Below are 20,042 nucleotides of genomic sequence, written 5' to 3' on the forward strand. Positions count from 1 at the left end.
TTTCCACAGGCTCATGCGCAGACAGTGCCTTGAGACTTTCTTCTTGGATCCTAATGAGACGCCAGCCCACTGACATTCAGTCGCCAAATTTAAATGACATATAAAGCCATGCTGGAAGTATGTGTTTTTCCGTTATATATGTTCATATTAAAAACATTTTTTTCAAAAAGGCATTAAAACCACAGTGAAGATAATCCTGATTCTTGATTCTACCCTCCCCAATCCCCTCAAGCCCTCTCACTCGGTGTATTCCGATGCTTTACAAACACCGTGGCTGTGTTTACATCTAACTGTTGAGAAGAGGGGCACAAGGAGTGACTCCAGAGGAAAAGACTGACAAAGAACCCTAAGACCTTCCCTCCAGAGAGATGCTAACCACTAATCAAGCCCTATCATTAAATGCTGTTGTCTACAGAGCAATGATCCAAGCAATATTTCTGTATATATCCCACAATCTACCACTATGTAACCTCAATCAAAAGAGCGGAAGGAAAAATTCACGTGGCATGACTTTAGCTCATTTTAAAACCGTCGTCTTGATTGTAAGAAGCCACTTTGCAGGTATCAGGCATCAAAGAACAAAAAATCATATCACTGTGAATGAGGGGGAGTACAGAGTGGACACCCAAAGCCCATCGGTAGGCAACTGGACATCCCTTACAGAAGGATCACGGGGAGATGAGCTAGTCAGGGTGCAGTATAGCAACGATGAAACATACAATTTCCTCTAGTTCTTTAATATTTCCACCCCACCTCCACCACCCCCTCCTATCATGACCCCAATTCTACCTTACAAATCTGGCTAGACCAGAGGATGTACACTGGTACAGATCAGATCTGGAAACAGGGAATCCAGGACTGATAAACCCCTCAGGACCAATAATGAGAATGAAGATAACCAGGAGGGGCAGGGGAAGGTGGGGGAGAAAGGGGAACCAATCACAATGATCTACATATAGACCCCTCCCTGGGGGACGGACAACAGGAAAGTGGGTGATGGGAGACATCAGACAGTGTAAGACATGAAAAATAATAATTTATAAATTAATCAAGGATTTGTGAGGGAGGGAAGGAGGAAGAGGGAGGGGGGAAATGAGGAGCTGATACCAAGGGCTCAAGTAGAAAGCAAATGTTTTGAGAATGATGATGGCAACAAATGTACAAATGTGCTTGACAAAATGAATGTATGTATGGATTGTAATAAGAGTTGCACAAGACCCAAATAGAACGATTTTTTTTTAAAAAAAGAAGCTACATTGTGGACATGACCGTATTGGTGTTTTCAGATATGCTCAACAACCACTTGCAAATAATTGAATGGAGCTGAGGATCACAATTAGCAATGGAATTCTCTCATGTAAATGGGTAATGGTCAGATTAAGAGAGAGGTGAAGTTAATAGAAAGAAAGGGACACTAGCAGAATCAGGATAGAGAAGGCAGTCAAGACGTGTTGATGGTCAGCCAGAGACTGTGTCAAATGCTTCCAAGATCAACAAGAGCGAGGCTGGAGAAAAGGCCTCTGGGATGAGAACAACTAGAGCAGTAGGTCCCAACCGGGGCCACTGTCACCCACCTTTTACCCTGGGGGAGCGCTGGTGGCACAGAACGAGCTGGGCTGCAAGGTCAGCAATGCCAGCAGGCAGCTGCTCCTCCAGAGAAAGAGGGGCTTTGCCCTCCCTCAGCAGTCACGGTCTCAGGAACTCACAGGGGGAGCTTCGCCCTCTCCTACAGAGCTGCTGCGAGTCGGCATCCGCCCTATGGCAATACACGAATGCATTTTACTCTGGCAAGGTCTGGGGAGACTTCTGTTGGTCATGGCTAGGGGCATGTAGTGGGCAGAGGCCAAGGAGGCTGCTTAGCGTTGTATAGTGTGCAAGACCGGCCCTACAAAAAACAATGTCCATCCCAAAATGCCAATCATGATGCTACTAAGAAACTCTAATTGAGGTGGAAGAATACTAGGTCAGGAGTTAACATCTACATGCTTTGAAGGTTAGGTGCTAGGAGAGCCAAGCCCATATCGGACCCTTCTTAGCACTCGCTAAAGGCACAAAGGCTCTCAGATTAAAGCTCTAGCACAAATCTATACTTAAGAACACCAAGATCCTTAGATTCTCACCCTTCAGTGTGTCTCAAGACTAGTATAAGCTATGAGGGACAAGCCAGAAAATTATGAGAAAAAGGAGTCCCTATATAAATAAAGCCTCTTCTAGATGAACCGAGATCACCTTCCATATCAGTATTCTATGCATGATCCTTCTTGATTCAACACTGTCACCCATGAAAGTATTAGTGGATTAAGAATCAAATGACCCATTATTGGAAGAAACAAGGATACAAATCCTGGAAGCATTAAGTCTAAATAATCAACAAGGTTCTCTTTAGCTTTAATATTTGACTTTTTTTTTTACTTATTTCTCAGATCTACATACTAATGATACATAATGTAGGAAACATTTTATTAAAAGACAATAATGAACTTTTCTCCCCCTTACCTCTGAATAATTCTTAGTACCAACATTTCGGGAGGGCTGCTGTCTTGTAGATTTAAAGACTAGGATGAAAAAAGATGAGACACCCATTAGGTCATTCTTAAAAAAAACTTTTAAACATCTGCATATTTTCTATGTCTACTTTGCAGACACCAATGATGATGAAGTATAAGACCATTTATATATTTCTTAATTTGAAAAGCGGTGGAATTACTTATTCAAATAACCCAATGCCTAGCTGTCAGTCTCATGAGTTGACTATAGCATTCATAAACACCCCCACACTAAAAACACTGCACAGGAAATACCTGAAGACTACAGTCTGGCCTCCTGGCTGTCTGAGCTCCAGAAGTATTGATGATAAGTCTCACAGAAGCTGTAAATGTAAATACTCTTCAGATGGTGCCCGGCTATCAAAAGAGATAGCGTCTGGTGTCATAAAGGCTTCAAGTTAAACAAGCCGCCATCTAGCAAAAAAGCAACAAAGGCCACACGGAAGACGCACACCAGCCCGTGTGATCAGGAGGTGTCGAAGGGAACAGGCAGAAGTTCAGAAACAAGCAATCAAATTGATGTGAAGGAGCACAGACAAAGTGGTGGCCCAAACCCACCTGACAGACAAGCGGACAGTCCCTTATAGACGGGCCGCCTGCAATGGATGCCATATCCAGTGTGCAGCATAACACCGATGAAGCACACAAACATCCTCTCGCTCCTTAATATTTCCTCCCCTTACTACTATGTTCATAGTTTGACCTCATTAATCTTGTGAGACCTGCGCATGCTCATTTGCGTAAGATCATTCGATGCACGAAATCCAAGATAGGTAAATTCTTCAGAAACAGCAGCAGGAGCAATGATTCCCTGAGGGTGTGGGAAGACAACTGTCGGGCTGATGGCAATGATGGCCCTGTGCCCCATTCGAGGGCATGGGTAACAGAACTGAAGGTGAACAGATGCATTGGGTGGTGTACGATATCCCCCAAATAAATAAAAGAATAATAAAGATACATAATGAAAGGGTTCCTGGGGGGTAGCGTGGGGAAAAGGGGGAGCTGATATGAGAGTACAAGAAAGAAAATGTTTTGACATTGATGGCAGCAATTGTATGATTGTGCTTGATCCAACTGAATTATGGATTGTTATATTACCTGTAAGAGCTCCCAATAAAATGACAGAAAAAAAAGAATGGCCAAATGTGAAAAAAAAAAAAAAAAAGAATCTTCAGAAAGAGGCAATCCTCATGTCTCTCTCCTTTGTCGTCTGTGGTGGTAGTGGAAGCCATGTGGTTCCTTCACTTAGGAATTCCTTTCTCTTCTACCCTGTTAGTCCTCTTCCTCACCAGAAACGGGGTACACCAGAAGGGGAGTTCCATTAAATAGCATACCTTCCATTCTGTCATAAAACACGTTGACATCTTTAACTTTGTGTGTGTTAAAAGGTGATGCTTAGCTAGCTCTTTCCTCCCTGCTTTTTCCCCTCTGAGACCAAAGCCCAGAGTAAATCTCTAGCAGTCAATTACAAATTTATTTTTGCCCAGGCCTCACCAGTTTGCTAGTATGCTAAAATGCATGCACGTTGGCAACCATGTAAGGTAGAAACCTGTTCGAGAGGGAAGTTCAAATATTCTCTCCTGAAATGAGTGACGAAAAAGTAGTGAGAAGGCACACCTGTCAAAGGTGGAAAGCTTTTGGGACAAAGGGGGGGGGACAGGGTAATCGTCTCAAGTTCTGGCTCTCACAGATTTTACTGTCCAGGAAAACGTCTCTCCCAAGACGACCCCCAAATCAACCAAGGCACAGAGAAAAAGGAAGTCAAAAGACCGGAAGAAGTCAAACACTCAAATTATCCTGCAAAGCCAAGCATTTTCCTAGTCAGAACATCTCAGGAATATTGCTAGCTACTCCTCGTTTTATCATTTAGGCATTCTTCCTAGTCCAGGTTTCCTCCCCAGTCAGGTACAGTCCACTTGAGAAGGGAAAGCTGGAGCAGCATGCTTCCTCTCTACTGAGCACTGTCCCCACTGACAATGCAACTCGAAAGGCTAGATGGAGTCGGAGAGAGGCGCTGGGACCCTGGACACATGGGCCTCAGGCATCCTTCGGGTCTAGAAAGGAACTCACTTTCATGGCTCAACTGTTAGTCAAACAACAGACAGACCTTTAAGGAGGAACGATAGCACTAGTATGGAAGTTACATAATATAATTTCATGTCAACTTGATAGATAAGTGTAGGGGTGGAGTCTAGCCTGTCAATCAGGCCACAGCCTGATGGTGCCTCCTTGTAGGTGTGACCTTCCCATGAGGATTCTGGGAACTTCTCTCTCTGCTTCACCTTCCTCTAGACAAGCCACGTGGAGACATCTGGAGACCTGTGTGAGCCATGTGGCGGAGACCTGCGCCAGCCCTGTGATGCTTCTACCGCCATTGGACCCATAAGACTTTTCTCCCAAAGACCAGTGATCTTCCTGCCTTCTGCATCATTGCATGTGGGTGTATGAATCTGAAGAGAGATTTATGAACTAGTATCAGACTTATAAGCTGATATCAGACTTGAACTGTACCGGTCTGGGATGTTTTCTTGATTTACAATTATTCTTCAATGTAAAACTCTTGCTTATACATATATGAGTGTCTCTGAATTTGTCTCTCTAGTCAACCTAGTCTAACACAACTAGTGAGGTATACGCAACACAAAATAATCCGTTATTTCCCATCGCGGTGTCTCACTCAGGAAAGACAGAGGAATGGAAACAGGAATCATAGGGAGGGAATGGGGTAAGTGAGGGGACTGAATGGATGAGTTGAAACTATGCAAATGAATGATCTGCTCTGTAAACCTTCACCCAGTTCACAGTAAAGCATTTAAAAATAGGCGAGTTGAGGCAACGGAATGAAAAGGCCAGGGTCATAATGCAATGCTCCCAGGGAATATTTCTGCTCATTATTTACTCACTGACTCTCCAAATTATTGTGAAAGCCACAAAATAATACTCCTTTAATTTCAAATGGACAGCTAAAGAGGAATAAGTATTTGTTAGATATTAAGTGTATCAGAAAAATAAGCACAGAGTCTTATAAGGAAGGCAACAAATGGTGGCCAAAAGTTCTGGTTTGAGTGAAACCCACTCACTTACTAGCTGGGTGTCTACTGGCTAAGTTCCCTGGCTTCTTTCCGCCCCAGTTGCCTCATTTGCGAAATAAGGTTAATACTTCTTGCAGGGAAGTATTTGCAATATTCAAAAGCTAAAAATAGGCAGCCCAGGCACACTGCATTAACGAGGGCCCAGATTTAGCAGAGCCATTAAGTCAATTACAATGAGTAACACATAGACCAGTGATTTATAAACTGCCAGTACAGTGTCAGCCTTTCCATTAACGTAGCCACTAGAAGTTGTGGATACAGAGGATGGCAGCCAGGGGAGGAGAGATGTAGAGACACTGGCTTTAAATCCCTAGGTCACAGAGCGCTTCTGACTAACCTCAATGGAAAAATCTGGGCTGTCGACTTTTTAATTTACAACCACTGAGTACTAAAAGTCTAATGTCTACCCTTTCTAGTAAAATTCCAGCACACTTATCCATATACTCCATGGCATTTTCTCTCCTAGAGTGTGAATCTGATCTTTTCAATCTTCATTTGTAATGGGAATCTGGAGGTTTTAGTCTTAAAGTTTGCTTTTGCCTGAGAGTTGTAGCAAGTATAGGAGTTAGGATTCCATGGGTAATCTTTCGCCCTTACAAAACACTAATTCCAACCCAGGAGAGAATGCTTTACATTCATATTTTAAGAAGCAGCTTCATTTATCAAATCAAGGAGACCATGCTAGTGGCAATCAGATGTTAGCAGAGCCATGAAATCAATTACAATGAGTAAAATATAGATCAATGATTTATAAAATGCCTGTATTTATATAAACTAATTGAAAATACTGTCACTAATACAAATACCAGCAATCATCTACTGAGTTCTTAATAAGTGCGATGCTCAGTACAGAATTAAAAGATAATGGAATTTTTCCATGAACTCTTTGCAGCCCCTTCATAGATGCATATAAGTTTATTTAGTATTTATAACTGTTCTATATCACCAACTTTATAAGTAAGGTTAACAGAACCACCATTTACACTCATTAAAGGCTTAGGTAGTGAGAAACATGCAGTTTCTCATTAATGCTCAAAGTAACCCAATGAAGTAGATGAAATCCTGACCCCATTTTTCCGCTGAGGACAATGCTAATAAACTGAGGTCTCTGAAAGGCCATCCAAAGTCTTTCTGACTAGAGGCACGCTCCACCGTGCTGCTACGCGGTCGGTAAGTCACTGTTAGATGATTCTCAATTGTACTCACCGTCTAGAATTGACATATTCCTAGAGGACGTTGATGCAGTGGCCTTTGAACTTCTGCTTCGAGTGAAAGACTCAAGACTACTGCCTAATATTAGAATAAGCACAATCATTACATAATCCCATCCAAAGAAAAGGTTTTTTTAAAGTTAAAAACAGTATCAAAATGAAATTTAAATAAAGTCATGAGAGTAAAAGATCAACTAGATTGAGAGGGGGGTACCCCCCCACACACACAAATGAAAAAAGCTCCGCTAGGTGGACCTTTCGTAGTATGCATTTTCCCCCCTAGGTGAGCACTGAACTCTTCTGACCTAGTGCACCCAGGAGCATTGCCTGAGAAGGTTCTCTCCAGTCACAGTGAAATTTTCATAAAAGAGTTTCGCTCGAACCTCAATTTTTATGATGGCCAATTTAAGAGAACGGCATGAGCCTGTGAAATTTTGTTTCCTGCTCAGAATGTTGGGATGTTGAACACAGCTTACAAGGATAGCGCTATGGGAAAAACTCAAATGTACAAGTGGTTTTCTCGTTTCAGAAAAGGTGAAAATGTCCTTAATGATAAACCTCATTCTGGATATCTGTCAACTTCCCAAACAGATGGAAATGACAACTTTCAGTGCATTTGGAGTCCATTCTACCAGATCATACTATTAATTAAGCTTTCTATTGAAAGGTTCTGAACAGCTAGTGTAACAGAGTGCCACAAAAAAAGCCTGACGTGTGGCAGATGGAGGACTGGTTTTGCCGCAATGCACCTGCTCACACAGCCATCTCAGTGTGCCCGGGCAAAGAGCAGCTTGCCTTGCTTGCCACACGCGCCTTCCTCCCTGACCTCACTTCATGCAACTTCGTCTGTTCCCATGAGTGAAGAGGGACATGAAAGGACAGTGATTTGACGATGTAGAAGAGGTGAAGAAAAAAACGAGGGAGGTGCTGTCAGCTATCCAAACAGATGAGTTTAAAAAGGTTTCCAAGAATGGAATCAAATTTGATGCATGTATGAAGTGTAATGGAGAGTACTTTGAAGGTGATAAGGTTGTTTCGTAGAAAAATTTAAATGCATAGCTTTGGAAAAAAAATCATTGGGGGGGTACACCCTCGTATGCATGTGTGTGTATGTGTATATATGAAAAAACATCTAATGTCTAGCTGACTTTCAGAGACACTTCCTAGGACACATTAGTTCAATTTGTTCCAATTCAAATCTAAGGGGAAAATTTTATAAATGAAAGATTATAAAAATAATTTTATCTCGAAGATAAAGACTTCACTCCCCATAGATTTTTAACTAAGTCACACTCCATTTTACCAGCTTACAATTCCTATGGGCAAATATTTGGTACAAATAACTTTAAAATACTCTAGGGATAATTTATATAATACATAGGATGTCATGGGATTCAGTTACCTGGATTACTCAATGACAAGAGTTGCCACGCAAAACACAAAAATGGAAATATCAATAATTGCTTTCAGAAACCAATTTGTTTGGAGTAGGTATTTTCAATAAGTTTTATCATGACCACTTTGGAGCCAATAGGCATGGTTTAACTTATGACAGTAACAAGAACAATTTATGCAATCTGAGGCTTTCTTCCTGCTGTCAACTGCCATTAGTTAGCTATCTTCCTGACATTAACTATACTGAGGTACTACGTATGAAACAGGCAGTGACAGTCTGAAAAAAAAACAAACAAAAACCCCGTTAAACCCAAAGTAGCACAAATAGTTGAGCAATGATTTGACTACTATCCCATGGGTTGGAAGTTCAAATATACCCCGATGTGTCTCGGACGTTAGGTATGGTACTCTGCTTCTGAAAGACCATAGCCTTGAAAACCCTATGAGTTCATAATCAACTTAATGGCAACAAAAAGTAGTTAAAGCCCTAGAGGCACACTGCCATCCTTAATTTAAGCAAAAGGTCACCATTAAAGACCGCCTTTATGTAGTATAAAAACAAACTTTAAAAAACAAAACAAAACCCATAACTCAATTCTGACAACAGGGATTCAATCCGCTGTCTCCCATTCCGCTGCGAAGTCTGGGTCTGGGCACAAAGCTAACCTCTCCTTCTCTGAGACTCTCCTCTCGATGAGGAAGCCTGCCCTCGGCCTCCTCGCCGCCCTCGGCCCCGGCCTCTTCCCGGGTGGCCTGCTGCTGAGACGCTGTCGTCCGAGTCACCAGCCAGCTCCTCGGTCAGATCTATACTCATGGCGTCAGCAGCACCATAGGCGGAAGCAGAGCTCTCCAACTGAGACCTGTGGGCTCGGGCCCGACTCATAGCCTGAGACAGGGAACAAGAAGGTACAGGTTAGTAGGTAACAGAGCAACCTAAAAGCATGCATTCAGCCATTCCGATGACAATTAATGTGCCTCTAGCATTAATTTTCGCTTACCCTGCTAAAAATATAAAACATCCCTTCCTTCATCAAATTTAACATCTACGATTTGTTGGATCAGTTTCATGTCCCACTGACATGGAAATAATCTGATTCACAGAGAATCTATAGGACAGAAGGGACCTGTCTGTCTCCAAGGGTTCCCACGGCCACATCTTCCAGGGCAGACGGTCATATCTTTCTCCTGGGGAGTGCCCGCTGGGCTCCTTTATAGAGCGCATACGGGCAGCACCAAGGCTACAAAGGACATCCGTGCATAAGCGTGTCTTTAAGGATTTGTAGGTCAGCTGGCACAGGTGGCAGCATATGGGTTTCACTTCTCATTGTCAGTGGGTTGAGTGAGAGCTCTGGTCACACTGTTGGCTAAGTGATAGACTGCTAACGGCAAGGTGGGTGGTTCAAACCCACCAGCCGATCCACAGGGGGAACACAAAGCTATCTGCTCCCATAAAAATTCTCAGTCTTGAGGGGGGAGCGGGGAGGGGGGAGGAAGAGGACCTGATGCAAGGGGCTTAAGTGGAGAGCAAATGGTTTGAAAATGATTAGGGCAAAGAATGTACGGATGCTCTTTATACAATTGATGTATGTATATGTATGGATTGTGATAAGAGTTGTATGAGCCCCTAATAAAATGTTTAAAAAAAATTTATCAGTCTCAAAAATCCAAAGAGGCATTATCTGTCCTATAGTCAGTAGGAATTGGAGCAAACTCCATGGCTGTTCTCAATGTCTTAAAACCTAAGTCATGCCTTGGCCATGCAGTGAATCGGTATTATAACCATCGCATTACAGTATTATAAAAGTATAGTATTATAAGTCTTGGTAGGATACAGTAAGATGGAAACGCCCAGTCTTGGAGGCAGAAATACAAGAGCGTTTCAAAAAGTCCATGGGAAAAATCCCACCATTTCTACAAACTTTTTGAAGCCCCATTCACATTGAGATTCCAGCGGCACCACGTGACCTGAAGCATAGACTCAGCTTTCTCCTTTGTAAAATGGGAGCCACGATGGCATCAATAAGACACCTCACAAAAAGAAGCAAGTACATGTCTTCCCCTTCCCCTGAAGGCAATACTAAATAAAACCCAGTAGGTAATCCGTTCTGCTTTCGCCACCACATTTATTCAGGAAATGACTTGGAGACTGGGAATGGCGAGTATGGGCCTTACTGGATGCTGGTAGCTTTTAGTTCTGTATGAAACCAGATGTCGGGGAGTAGTTTCTGACTCATGACACCCTACTGTGCACCCCAGGGGTTTCCGGCAACTGATTCTTCAGGCGAGCACTTGGTCTTTCCTGTCAGGCGACTCTGAGTAGATACACTGCTGATTTTTTGATCACTAGCCAAACAAATTAGCCAATACTGGCACCAATGCCAACAACGTGAACTTAGGTTGTGAAGCACGGAGCTGGCAAAGAATACCAAAAGTCCCATGGACTGCTGGAAGCACACACACATCTGTCTGTCTGAGAGGAAGTCCAGCCAAACACACCCTGCAGCGAGGATGGTGAGACTTGGACGTGTTATCAGGACAGACCGGTCCTTAGAAAAGGATGCCAGGCTCCATAAGCAGAGCATCAGTGCAAATGAGAAGACACCCAACAAAACGATGGACACCGTGGCTGCAACAATGTGTGAGGAAGGTGCAGGACTGGACAATGTTTATTCAGTACCCAGTTGCTGTGAGTCGGAGCCCACTCGAGGGCACTTAGCAGCCACTCCGCGGAGTAGTTCAAGGAGTATGAGGGGAAGAAATCAATGAAACCCAAAAGCAGACATTTAGGTTACCACAGATGCTTTAAAGGACAGCACTACTGGGTTACTACAATGGGACCCATGAGAGCCAAGACTTAAGGCGACGGCCTTTTCTTTCCAGGTCTCCCAAGTTTTCCACCTTTGAGAGTGTAGTCTCACCACTTTATTACCATTTGTTTCAGTGGAAAAGATTTGTTTTCCTTCTGACAAACTTCTGCCTTACACAAGTTCTAGCTTTCACAGCTTTTTCTGTGCATTCTTTATATTTTTCTACAGATTTTAATCAAGTGCTCAATGTGGGGGTTTTGATACTGAGGTTTTGTATCGACATACCTAAGCCAGGATTCTCAAGGGTTTGACCTAACATAATATAATCAACTCCGATAGGATCTGCTGTGAGCAGCCACGAAGGGTTGAGATGACTGTGATGGAGTGCAAGCCCCTTACTCAGCTGACAGCCCTGATGCAATAGAAAGGAAGCTTCCTAATTCCTGAATCAGTGAATGCCCTCAGGAAGCCGCCTTGCCTCTAACTGGGTCTGGATGCAGCACCTGGTTCTTTGGACTTGAGTCAACAGCTACCAATAGCCCACTGACCCAGGGAACCATCAGCAGACCACCAGGCTGACTCCTCAACTGACTTTGGATTCACTGGATTCTGTAGTCGCATGCCTGACCTTGGACTCACCCACCAGCCTGTGGTCTCCCTGCTTTCTAGCACCTGTACCTCTGCTTAACATCTGACCCACTTCACAGCTTTGACAATTGTGTGAGCCATTTTTAATAGACACTTCTCTATCTCTTGATAGATGTGTGTGTGTGTAAGTGTGTATATATATAGTGTGTACATATATATATATATATGTTTTGCTTCTCTTAGAGAACCCAAACAAACATGAATTTAATTGGTTTACAAACATCAAAATCAAAATGTTGTAATAAGACAAACGGAAAAAACTCAACACCTAAAATGCCCCAAAATTTCACATATATGGCATGATATAACCAGGTCCCCAAAGAGCTAGTAGTATGAAATGACAGGTGAGGAAATACATCGAGGCACTCACAGTTTTCATTTAAAAAAAAAAAAGGAAAGCCTTTGAGCTGTCTTGCAATCTCTAGTGATGGTTCAGATGAATCCTTTAAGTGCCCTCCACCCTCCTCACCACATCTTAGACCAGCAATTCTCAACCTGTGGGTGGCGACCCCTTTGGGGGCGTCTAACGACCCTTTCACAGGGATCACCAGATTCACAACAGTAGCAAAATTACAATGATGAAGTAGCAATGAAAATAATTTTATGGTTGGAGGGTCACCACAAAATGAGAAACTGTATCAAACGGTCGCAGCATTAGGAAGGTTGAGAACCACTGCCTTAGACAAAAGCCAAAGACACGAACCATGTCAGCATGTAGAGTATGTGCAGGCTGAACCAGTCAACCAAAGGTGGCTCTCTACTACCTCCGTGGCCAACCTTGCTGTCCCCTGTCCATTCCTACCCATCAAATCTAAAAGGGCTGACCGCTCTAGATACACCAACCAGTCCTCCTAATGTCATGATGGGCTGACTGCTCTAAATACACCAACCAGTCCTTCTAATGTCATGATGTGCCGATTGCTCTAGATAAACCACCAACCAGACCTTCTAATGTCATGATGGGCTGATTGCTCTAGATAAACCAACTAGTCCTTCTAATGTCATGATGGGCTGATTGCTCTAGATAAACCACCAACCAGACCTTCTAATGTCATGATGGGCTGATTGCTCTAGATAAACCAACTAGTCCTTCTAATGTATGATGGGCCGACTGCTCTAGATAAACCAACCAGTCCTTCTAATGCCATGATGGGCTGACTGCTCTAGATACACCAACTAGTCATTCTAATGTCATGATGGGCTGACTGCTCTAGATAAACCAACCAGACCTTCTAATGTCATGATGGGCTAACTGCTCTAGATAAACCACCAACCAGACCTTCTAATGTCATGATGGGCTGATTGCTCTAGATAAACCAACCAGTCCTTCTAATGTCATGATAGGCCGACTGCTCTAGATAAACCAACCAGTCCTTCTAATGTCATGATGGGCTGACTGCTCTAGATACACCAACTAGTCATTCTAATGTCATGATGGGCTGACTGCTCTAGATAAACCAACCAGTCCTTCTAATGTCATGATGGGCCGACTGCTCTAGATAAACCAACCAGTCCTTCTAATGTATGATGGGCCGACTGCTCTAGATAAACCACCAACCAGACCTTCTAATGTCATGATAGGCCGACTGCTCTAGATAAACCAACCAGTCCTTCTAATGTCATGATGGGCTGACTGCTCTAGATACACCAACCAGTCATTCTAATGTCATGATGGGCTGACTGCTCTAGATAAACCAACCAGTCCTTCTAATGTCATGATGGGCCGACTGCTCTAGATAAACCAACCAGTCCTTCTAATGTATGATGGGCCGACTGCTCTAGATAAACCACCAACCAGACCTTCTAATGTCATGATGGGCTGACTGCTCTAGATACACCAACCAGTCCTCCTAATGTCATAATGGGCTGACTGCTCTAGATACACCAACCAGTCCTTCTAATGTCGTGATGGGCCGACTGCTCTAGATAAACCAACCAGTCCTTCTAATGTATGATGGGCCGACTGCTCTAGATAAACCACCAACCAGACCTTCTAATGTCATGATGGGCTGATTGCTCTAGATAAATCAACTAGTCCTTCTAATGTGATGATGGGCTGACTGCTCTAGATACACCAACCAGTCCTTCTAATGTCATGATGGGCTGACTGCTCTAGATAAACCAACCAGACCTTCTAATGTCATGATGGGCTGACTGCTCTAGATAAACCAACCAATCCTTCTAATTTACTGAACCGACATGTAAGCATAGCGAGTTATAACAGAAAAATTACCTCTCGAACTTCATCATCTTCTTCCTGTGCATTTCTTTGTCTGCTTTCTCTGAAACAACGCACCTAGATTGTAACAAAGTAAATCACAAACATGTTGCTCATTTCAATCATGTAAGTAAAGAATAATGGGCTGCAAAGTGATTAAGAAATGCTTGGTGCTATTAACATAAAACTTGGGAAATTTCATTATGGCTTAATTCATGGGAGATGGATAGAGAAATCAAAATTTCCCAGTGGCTTACACTACCACTTCAGAAATGCACTCTTGAAAATAAAGACATGCCAGCCCCTGAGCAAAATTATATTACCTCATGCCAAATGTTCTATGTCCCTGAAAAATAGTCTGTCAGAGCAGAGAGGAGAGAAAGGGTCTAATTTGCCACGAGCATTATATTTCAGTTACAGAGCTAAAAACAAAATCTATTCTCCTAGAAAGAATGTGAGATATTTATGATGTTGCCCAGAGCAGTCCTGGGCACATGGCTGCTGACAAGTTGGAGGCCCACTGTGATCCTGGGCGCTGGCGGTCCTTTTCATCTATGGCCACACCTGGGATGTTCACCGTCTGTGCTGCCTAGGCCGGGGACTGTCAGGGGTACAGGAGGTTCTTGATTTGAATGGCCCCTGCTCACAGCTCTTCTAAGAGCATGTTGTCGTTGGAGAGACAAAGGCCATGTGTGCAGGTAACTTATTCAGCCACTATTAACTGAGCACACACTGTGTGCCAGGCACTACTACAGGAGCAGGAACTACAATCATGAATGAAACAGTAAGAAAAGTCTGCCCTTGGGCAGGGCATGGCACGGGGTGGGGACTGATAAGAGAGTGACAATATATGAAAAAAATTATAATTTACCTTAGGGTGTGGGATTCGGCTTGGACCCCTGGGAGACACAATTAAGTAGCTGACAGCTCACTGCTCAGCAAGGTCGTCTGTGAAGACTTAACATGAGTCACTCCTGGTGTGTTTCCATGGCCTAGGGACGTGCTGAGTCCCTAGGCCACAAACAGTTAAGCTCCCAGGTACCATGGAACACCTGGTGATTTGAACCCACCCAGCAACTTAGGGGGAGCTCTGGTGGCACAGTGGGTGAAGCGCACCCGCCACCTGCGACTTTCCAGTGGGGAAGACACTGGTGCTCTGCTTCCATGCACGTTTCCAGTCCACGGGACCTACGGGCGCAGTGCCACTCTGTCCTGTCGGGTCGCGATGGGGCAGGGTGGACTCAGTGGCCGTGTATTGGTTTGGTTCGGAGGCAGCACGGATGACAGGCCTGATGATCTGCTTCCACAGTGTCCCAGCTTTGGGACTGCCAGGGAGCAGTTACACTCTCACGCTGGGTCAGCTGAGTCAGGAGCTATGCAATGGCCACTGAATTACTTCAGGGTCTGGTTGGAGGTTTCGGGCATGCCCAGATCCATTCTTTTTTGCAGATGGCTTCCAACCTGCACAACGGGGTGGGCAGCAGGATTATGTGAGCAGAGGGACATACAGGACCCACTGGGGATTTCGGCCTGGACCGCTCAGAGGGCATCCTGTAGCCAGACCTGGGAGCTGATGCTCAGACGTCTTCCAGAACCCCAGGGTTGGCCTGCACTCTCTCTCTTTCTGTCATATCTAGCTAGATCCTACGGCTTTCCGTGAAAGCCTGAGTGAGCATGATCAGTCGAGCTTTTCTGGGTCCTTTGAAATACTAAAACCCGTGCTATCTTCACAGAAGGCAATAAACATTCCGAGACAAAAACAAAGCAGGAAGAGAGGTGGATGGTCAGGAAAAGCCTCGCTCAGAAAATAATATATGAGCAAGGATTTCAGGAGGCAGGGAATGAATCATAGAAGTAACTGGGGGAAACACATACAAAGGCCCTGGGGCAGAAGCAGGACTGTTGTTTTTTTGTGGTTTGAGACACAGCAAGGAGTTCAGTGTGGCGCCGGCAGATATGAAGGTAGAGAAATAACAAGGGTCAGGCTGAATGGAACTCCAAACAACTGTAAAAGCTCAGACAGACAAGCAAACAAACCAAGAATGGTCTAAAGTATGCATGGTCACGGACACGGGAGGGCAGGACAAGAAGGAGGACAGGAGCAGAGCAGGGAGGCCAGAAGGGAAGTGCTGCAGGTGAGAAGAGACTCTGGCTTAGATCCTTGGGCAGTGACAACGGTAGTGAGAAGTGAGTCCGTGAAACGCGAGAGAGCCAGAATTCAATGGGACCACCTTGCTTGTCTGGGTCTCCCAAGTTTGCTGCCTCTGACAGAGTGCCCTCCTACCCTTGGCAACCACGCCTTCAGGGAGGCTACCTGCCTTGTTCCTTTCGGACAGGGGTCTCCCTTCGGTGGCTTCTGGCTCTCACGGGCTTTATGGACAGGATACAGGAGGCAGAACAGAGTCAAGAGCAGCTTTAATGTTTGGGGCCTGAGCAACAGAAGGAACGAGGCTTCCACTGGGTAGAGCAGGGAGTGGGGATCAGAAGTTCGGAGTGGAGCGTGCTAAATGTTCTAGATGTCTACTTGAGGTCCAGGTGAAAATGTCCAGGAGTTTGTGAAGATGGCTGGGTGAGCCTTCTGAAAGTCACCATGAACGGATGGTTATTTAGAGCCAAACGAGCTTACAAAGGCAATGTGTGCATAGAGAAGAGGTCCAAGGACTGAGTTCTGGGGACTCCACCTTGAGAGGCTGCAGAGACAAGAGAAATCAAGAACGGAAACTGAAAGAAGGTGAGGTAGAAGCGAGGTAGAGAGTGGAGCTCTGGGAAGTCAACGAAGACAAGATTCGAAGAGTCACTCAGATGAAAGATCGGGATGGACATTTGCCTTAGAATGGAGAGTGCTGGGGTCTTGGACAAAAGCAACTCCCTATCATGACCAACTCAGAAGCCTCCGTGGCTTAGTTTAAGAGAGCAAGAACAGAGAAGAATTAGGGGCAGCGGGACATGGAAAAGCCTGCGGAGCAATTCTACTGTAAAATGAGAAGGAAGTTGAGCAGCAATAACTAAAGGGAAAAGTGGGCTCGAGAGTTTTGGGTTTATTGTCTTTCAAGCTGAGAAATAACATCTGCTTGTTAGGGTTCCATAGAGGGAAGCAAACTGCAGGAATGTCATTTGTTTCCAGATCACATAGTACTTGCAAGAGCTGTAAACTCACACCCGTCGCCTCTGCGTCAACCCAACTCGCAGCAGCCCCTGGGGTTTCAGAGCCGGACAAGGCCCCACGGGGTTTCAGCGGCGATGACCTCTCAGAGGCAGGGCTCCAGACCTATCTCTGGAGGGTCCTCTGGGCGGGTCTGAGCCTCCAATCCCTCAGTCAGCACCCAGTTTCACAGTGCGCCACTCACGGGTAACACCATCTCACTGGCACCCAGTCAGTAGACTCCTAGCGACCCTGTAGGGCAGGGGGAACTGCCCCTGTGTGTCTCTGAGCGCAGAGAGCCTCGTCTTTCTCCGGAGCAGCTGGCTGCTGGTTCGCTTGCAGCTCAAAGCCCCGTACGTAACCGCTAGGCCACCAGGGCTCCTTAGCTGGTGTGTAATACCAAACATGCTAACCCTCACCGAAGAGGAGAAATGAGCACTGGCGGGAAAAGACTAGTGACACTTGCTGAGCAACCACCGTGTAACATATACGACGAGGCTGAGGACTTCACACCCGTCCTTCAATCCTTACAGCCCAGGCCATCGCCGCCTTCCCTGCGTTGCAGATAACAGTGGGACGCATTCCCCTTTACGCACCGTCTGCTGATGGAAATGTCTCTGGTGGAGTAAAGAGTGGAGTGGCTCTGGTAGCTCAGAGCTGGGCTGCTCACTGACAAGTCGGCGGTGTGAAACCACTGCTGCTCCGCTAGAGAGAGAGGAGGCTTTGTCCTCCTGCACAGTCAGTCTCAGCAGCCCCCGGGGCCGTCCTGCGAGGGCGGCTGAGCGTCAGGACAGACTCTGTGGCAGCCAGGCTGGTTTGCGGTTTGAGTTCAAGGGTCAAAGGTCGAGCCTCTCGATGCACAGGATCACACTGCTTTTCAATAAGCCCCCTACCAGCAGGGTTCCAATGTATTTTTGCCAAATTGTTGCCAATTTTGAAAATACAAACTATGTTGAAGTTTCTTTGGTTAACCTAGGCTGAATACCATCTTCATATGCTTATTAGCCTCTTGCCTCTCTTCTGCGGACCACCTAGCCATGCTCTTTGCTCATTATCTTGCTGAAATGTTTAGTATTTCTTTAGTTTTATCGGCACTTCATCCATATATCATACAGTTCAATAGTTCAATCATATCAAGAAGAGTTGTATAATCATTACAATAATCAACTTTACAACATTTCCTTCAACCTTGTACTCAGTTATTAATATATTGATTTTCCAATTGCGGCATCAATACACACAACAAAACATTCTCCAATTCAACAATTTCTACATGCATAATTTTGGGCCACTGACTATACTCTTCAGGTTGTGCAACTATTATTGATATCCTTTTCCTTAAGACCAATATAGTTGTTTAATGTTATAAAAAATTTTCGGCTCATATTATTTCTATTATTTTCTCCACATCACTATGTTTATTTTTAATTTGGCAGTCTGGCATTCAAAGATGTAAAGTTTCTATGTAGTAAAATCTGGAGTTTTCCCTCTGTGATACTGTTTTTATGCTGAAAGAGAACTCAAGCCCATTTTTTCTAGATTACACTCAAAATAACAATCAAAGCTGACTAAAAAATTAAAATGAGCAGAAATATTCATCCTAAAAGGTTCACTGAAAAAATTTGGGGGATTGTCAAGAGAAGATACAACCTATGAGGAATAAAACTAACACTCTTCTAGATATTTCTAATTTAATCTTCATTTTTATTATCCAAACTTTACAGATGAAGAAGCTAAACAAATCAGAGAAATGAAATCATGGTTGATTTTTAAAAAGAAAACCCCAAAGAAACAAACAAAAAAACAGAGCTAAGTTTAAGGTAAGACTGTTAAAATAGAAATGTCCACCTCCAAATTAGCCACCTACCTCTTCATCTATTTTGTCTTCTATAGCATCGATATGACGTTCTTTAAGAAATCGCTGTGTTTTCTCCAACTGGTACTTCACCAATTCTTCTATGGCATCTTTCTCCTCCTTGTCCACAAACTCTTGCACTGCTTCACCCATTCCCCTTTCTGTTAGGAGGGAGAGCTGCACGTTCTAGAGGAGACGCATAAACAGGTATAGAAAACTATTCCTCAGAAGACACTTATCCACGGCGAGCACACCAGCCTGTGTGATCGTGAGGGTCGATCAAAGACCCAGAGCAAAAAACCATATCAATGTAAATGAGGGGGAGTGCAGAGTGGAAACCCAAAGTCCATCTGTAGACAATTGGACACCCCCTTACAGAAGGGTCACAAGGAAGAGCAAGCCAGCCAGGGTGGAGTACAGCACCAACAAAACATACAACTTTCCTCTAGTTCTTTAATGCTTCCCTCCTGACCAAACTATCATGGGCCCAATTCTACCTTACAAATCCAGCTAGACTAGTGCAGGTTGCCAGGTACAGACAAGACCTGGAAACACAGGGAACCCTGAGATAAACCCCTCAGGTCCAATAATGAGAGTAGAGATACCACAAGGGGAAGAGGAAGGTGGGCGGGGGGGGGGGGGGGGGAGAAAAGGGGAATCGATCACAATAATCTACATATAACCCCTTCCTAGGGTGATGGACAACAGAAAAGTGGATGCAGAGAGACAGCAGTCGGTGGAAGACCTGGGGGGAAAAATTAATAAATTATCAAGGGTTCATGACGGAGGAAGTGTGGGGAGATGAGGAGCTGCTATCAAGGGCTCAAGCAGAAGGAAAATGTTTTGAGAATGATGATGGCAACATATGTTACAAATGTTTTTGAAACAATGGATGGATGGATGGATGGATAGATCCTGACAAGAGCTGTAAGAGTCCCCAATAAAATTATTTAAAAAAAGAAAAGAAAATGCTTATCCATGAACAAGGAAAATGATCAAATACTATTACCAGGAAAAAAAGGCCAAAAGCCACTGAGTTACTGAACGGGAAACAAGATCATTTCATGCACAGTGATTAAATCTACTGATAAATAGCAGAACAAGAAGAGAGAGGAGAGTACAGAACAA

The 20,042-nt window shown here is 44.3% G+C and overlaps 1 protein-coding gene across 2 annotated transcripts in view; it reads right to left on the reverse strand.

Annotated features, from left to right (window-relative positions):
* Positions 1-20,042, reverse strand: part of MRE11 (MRE11 double strand break repair nuclease) — a 69,181-nt gene that overhangs the window by 14,277 nt on the left and 34,862 nt on the right. For both annotated transcript variants that reach the window (XM_075546465.1, XM_075546466.1), the window contains exons 13-17: positions 18,927-19,100; positions 13,933-13,995; positions 8,911-9,130; positions 6,845-6,928; positions 2,497-2,555 (exon numbers count right to left, since the gene is read on the reverse strand). In XM_075546465.1, the coding sequence (XP_075402580.1) occupies positions 2,497-2,555; positions 6,845-6,928; positions 8,911-9,130; positions 13,933-13,995; positions 18,927-19,100 (600 nt within the window). The remainder of the gene's footprint in view (positions 1-2,496; positions 2,556-6,844; positions 6,929-8,910; positions 9,131-13,932; positions 13,996-18,926; positions 19,101-20,042) is intronic.

This window comes from Tenrec ecaudatus, chromosome 4 (assembly GCF_050624435.1).
Source record: "Tenrec ecaudatus isolate mTenEca1 chromosome 4, mTenEca1.hap1, whole genome shotgun sequence".
Taxonomy (NCBI): domain Eukaryota; kingdom Metazoa; phylum Chordata; class Mammalia; order Afrosoricida; family Tenrecidae; genus Tenrec; species Tenrec ecaudatus.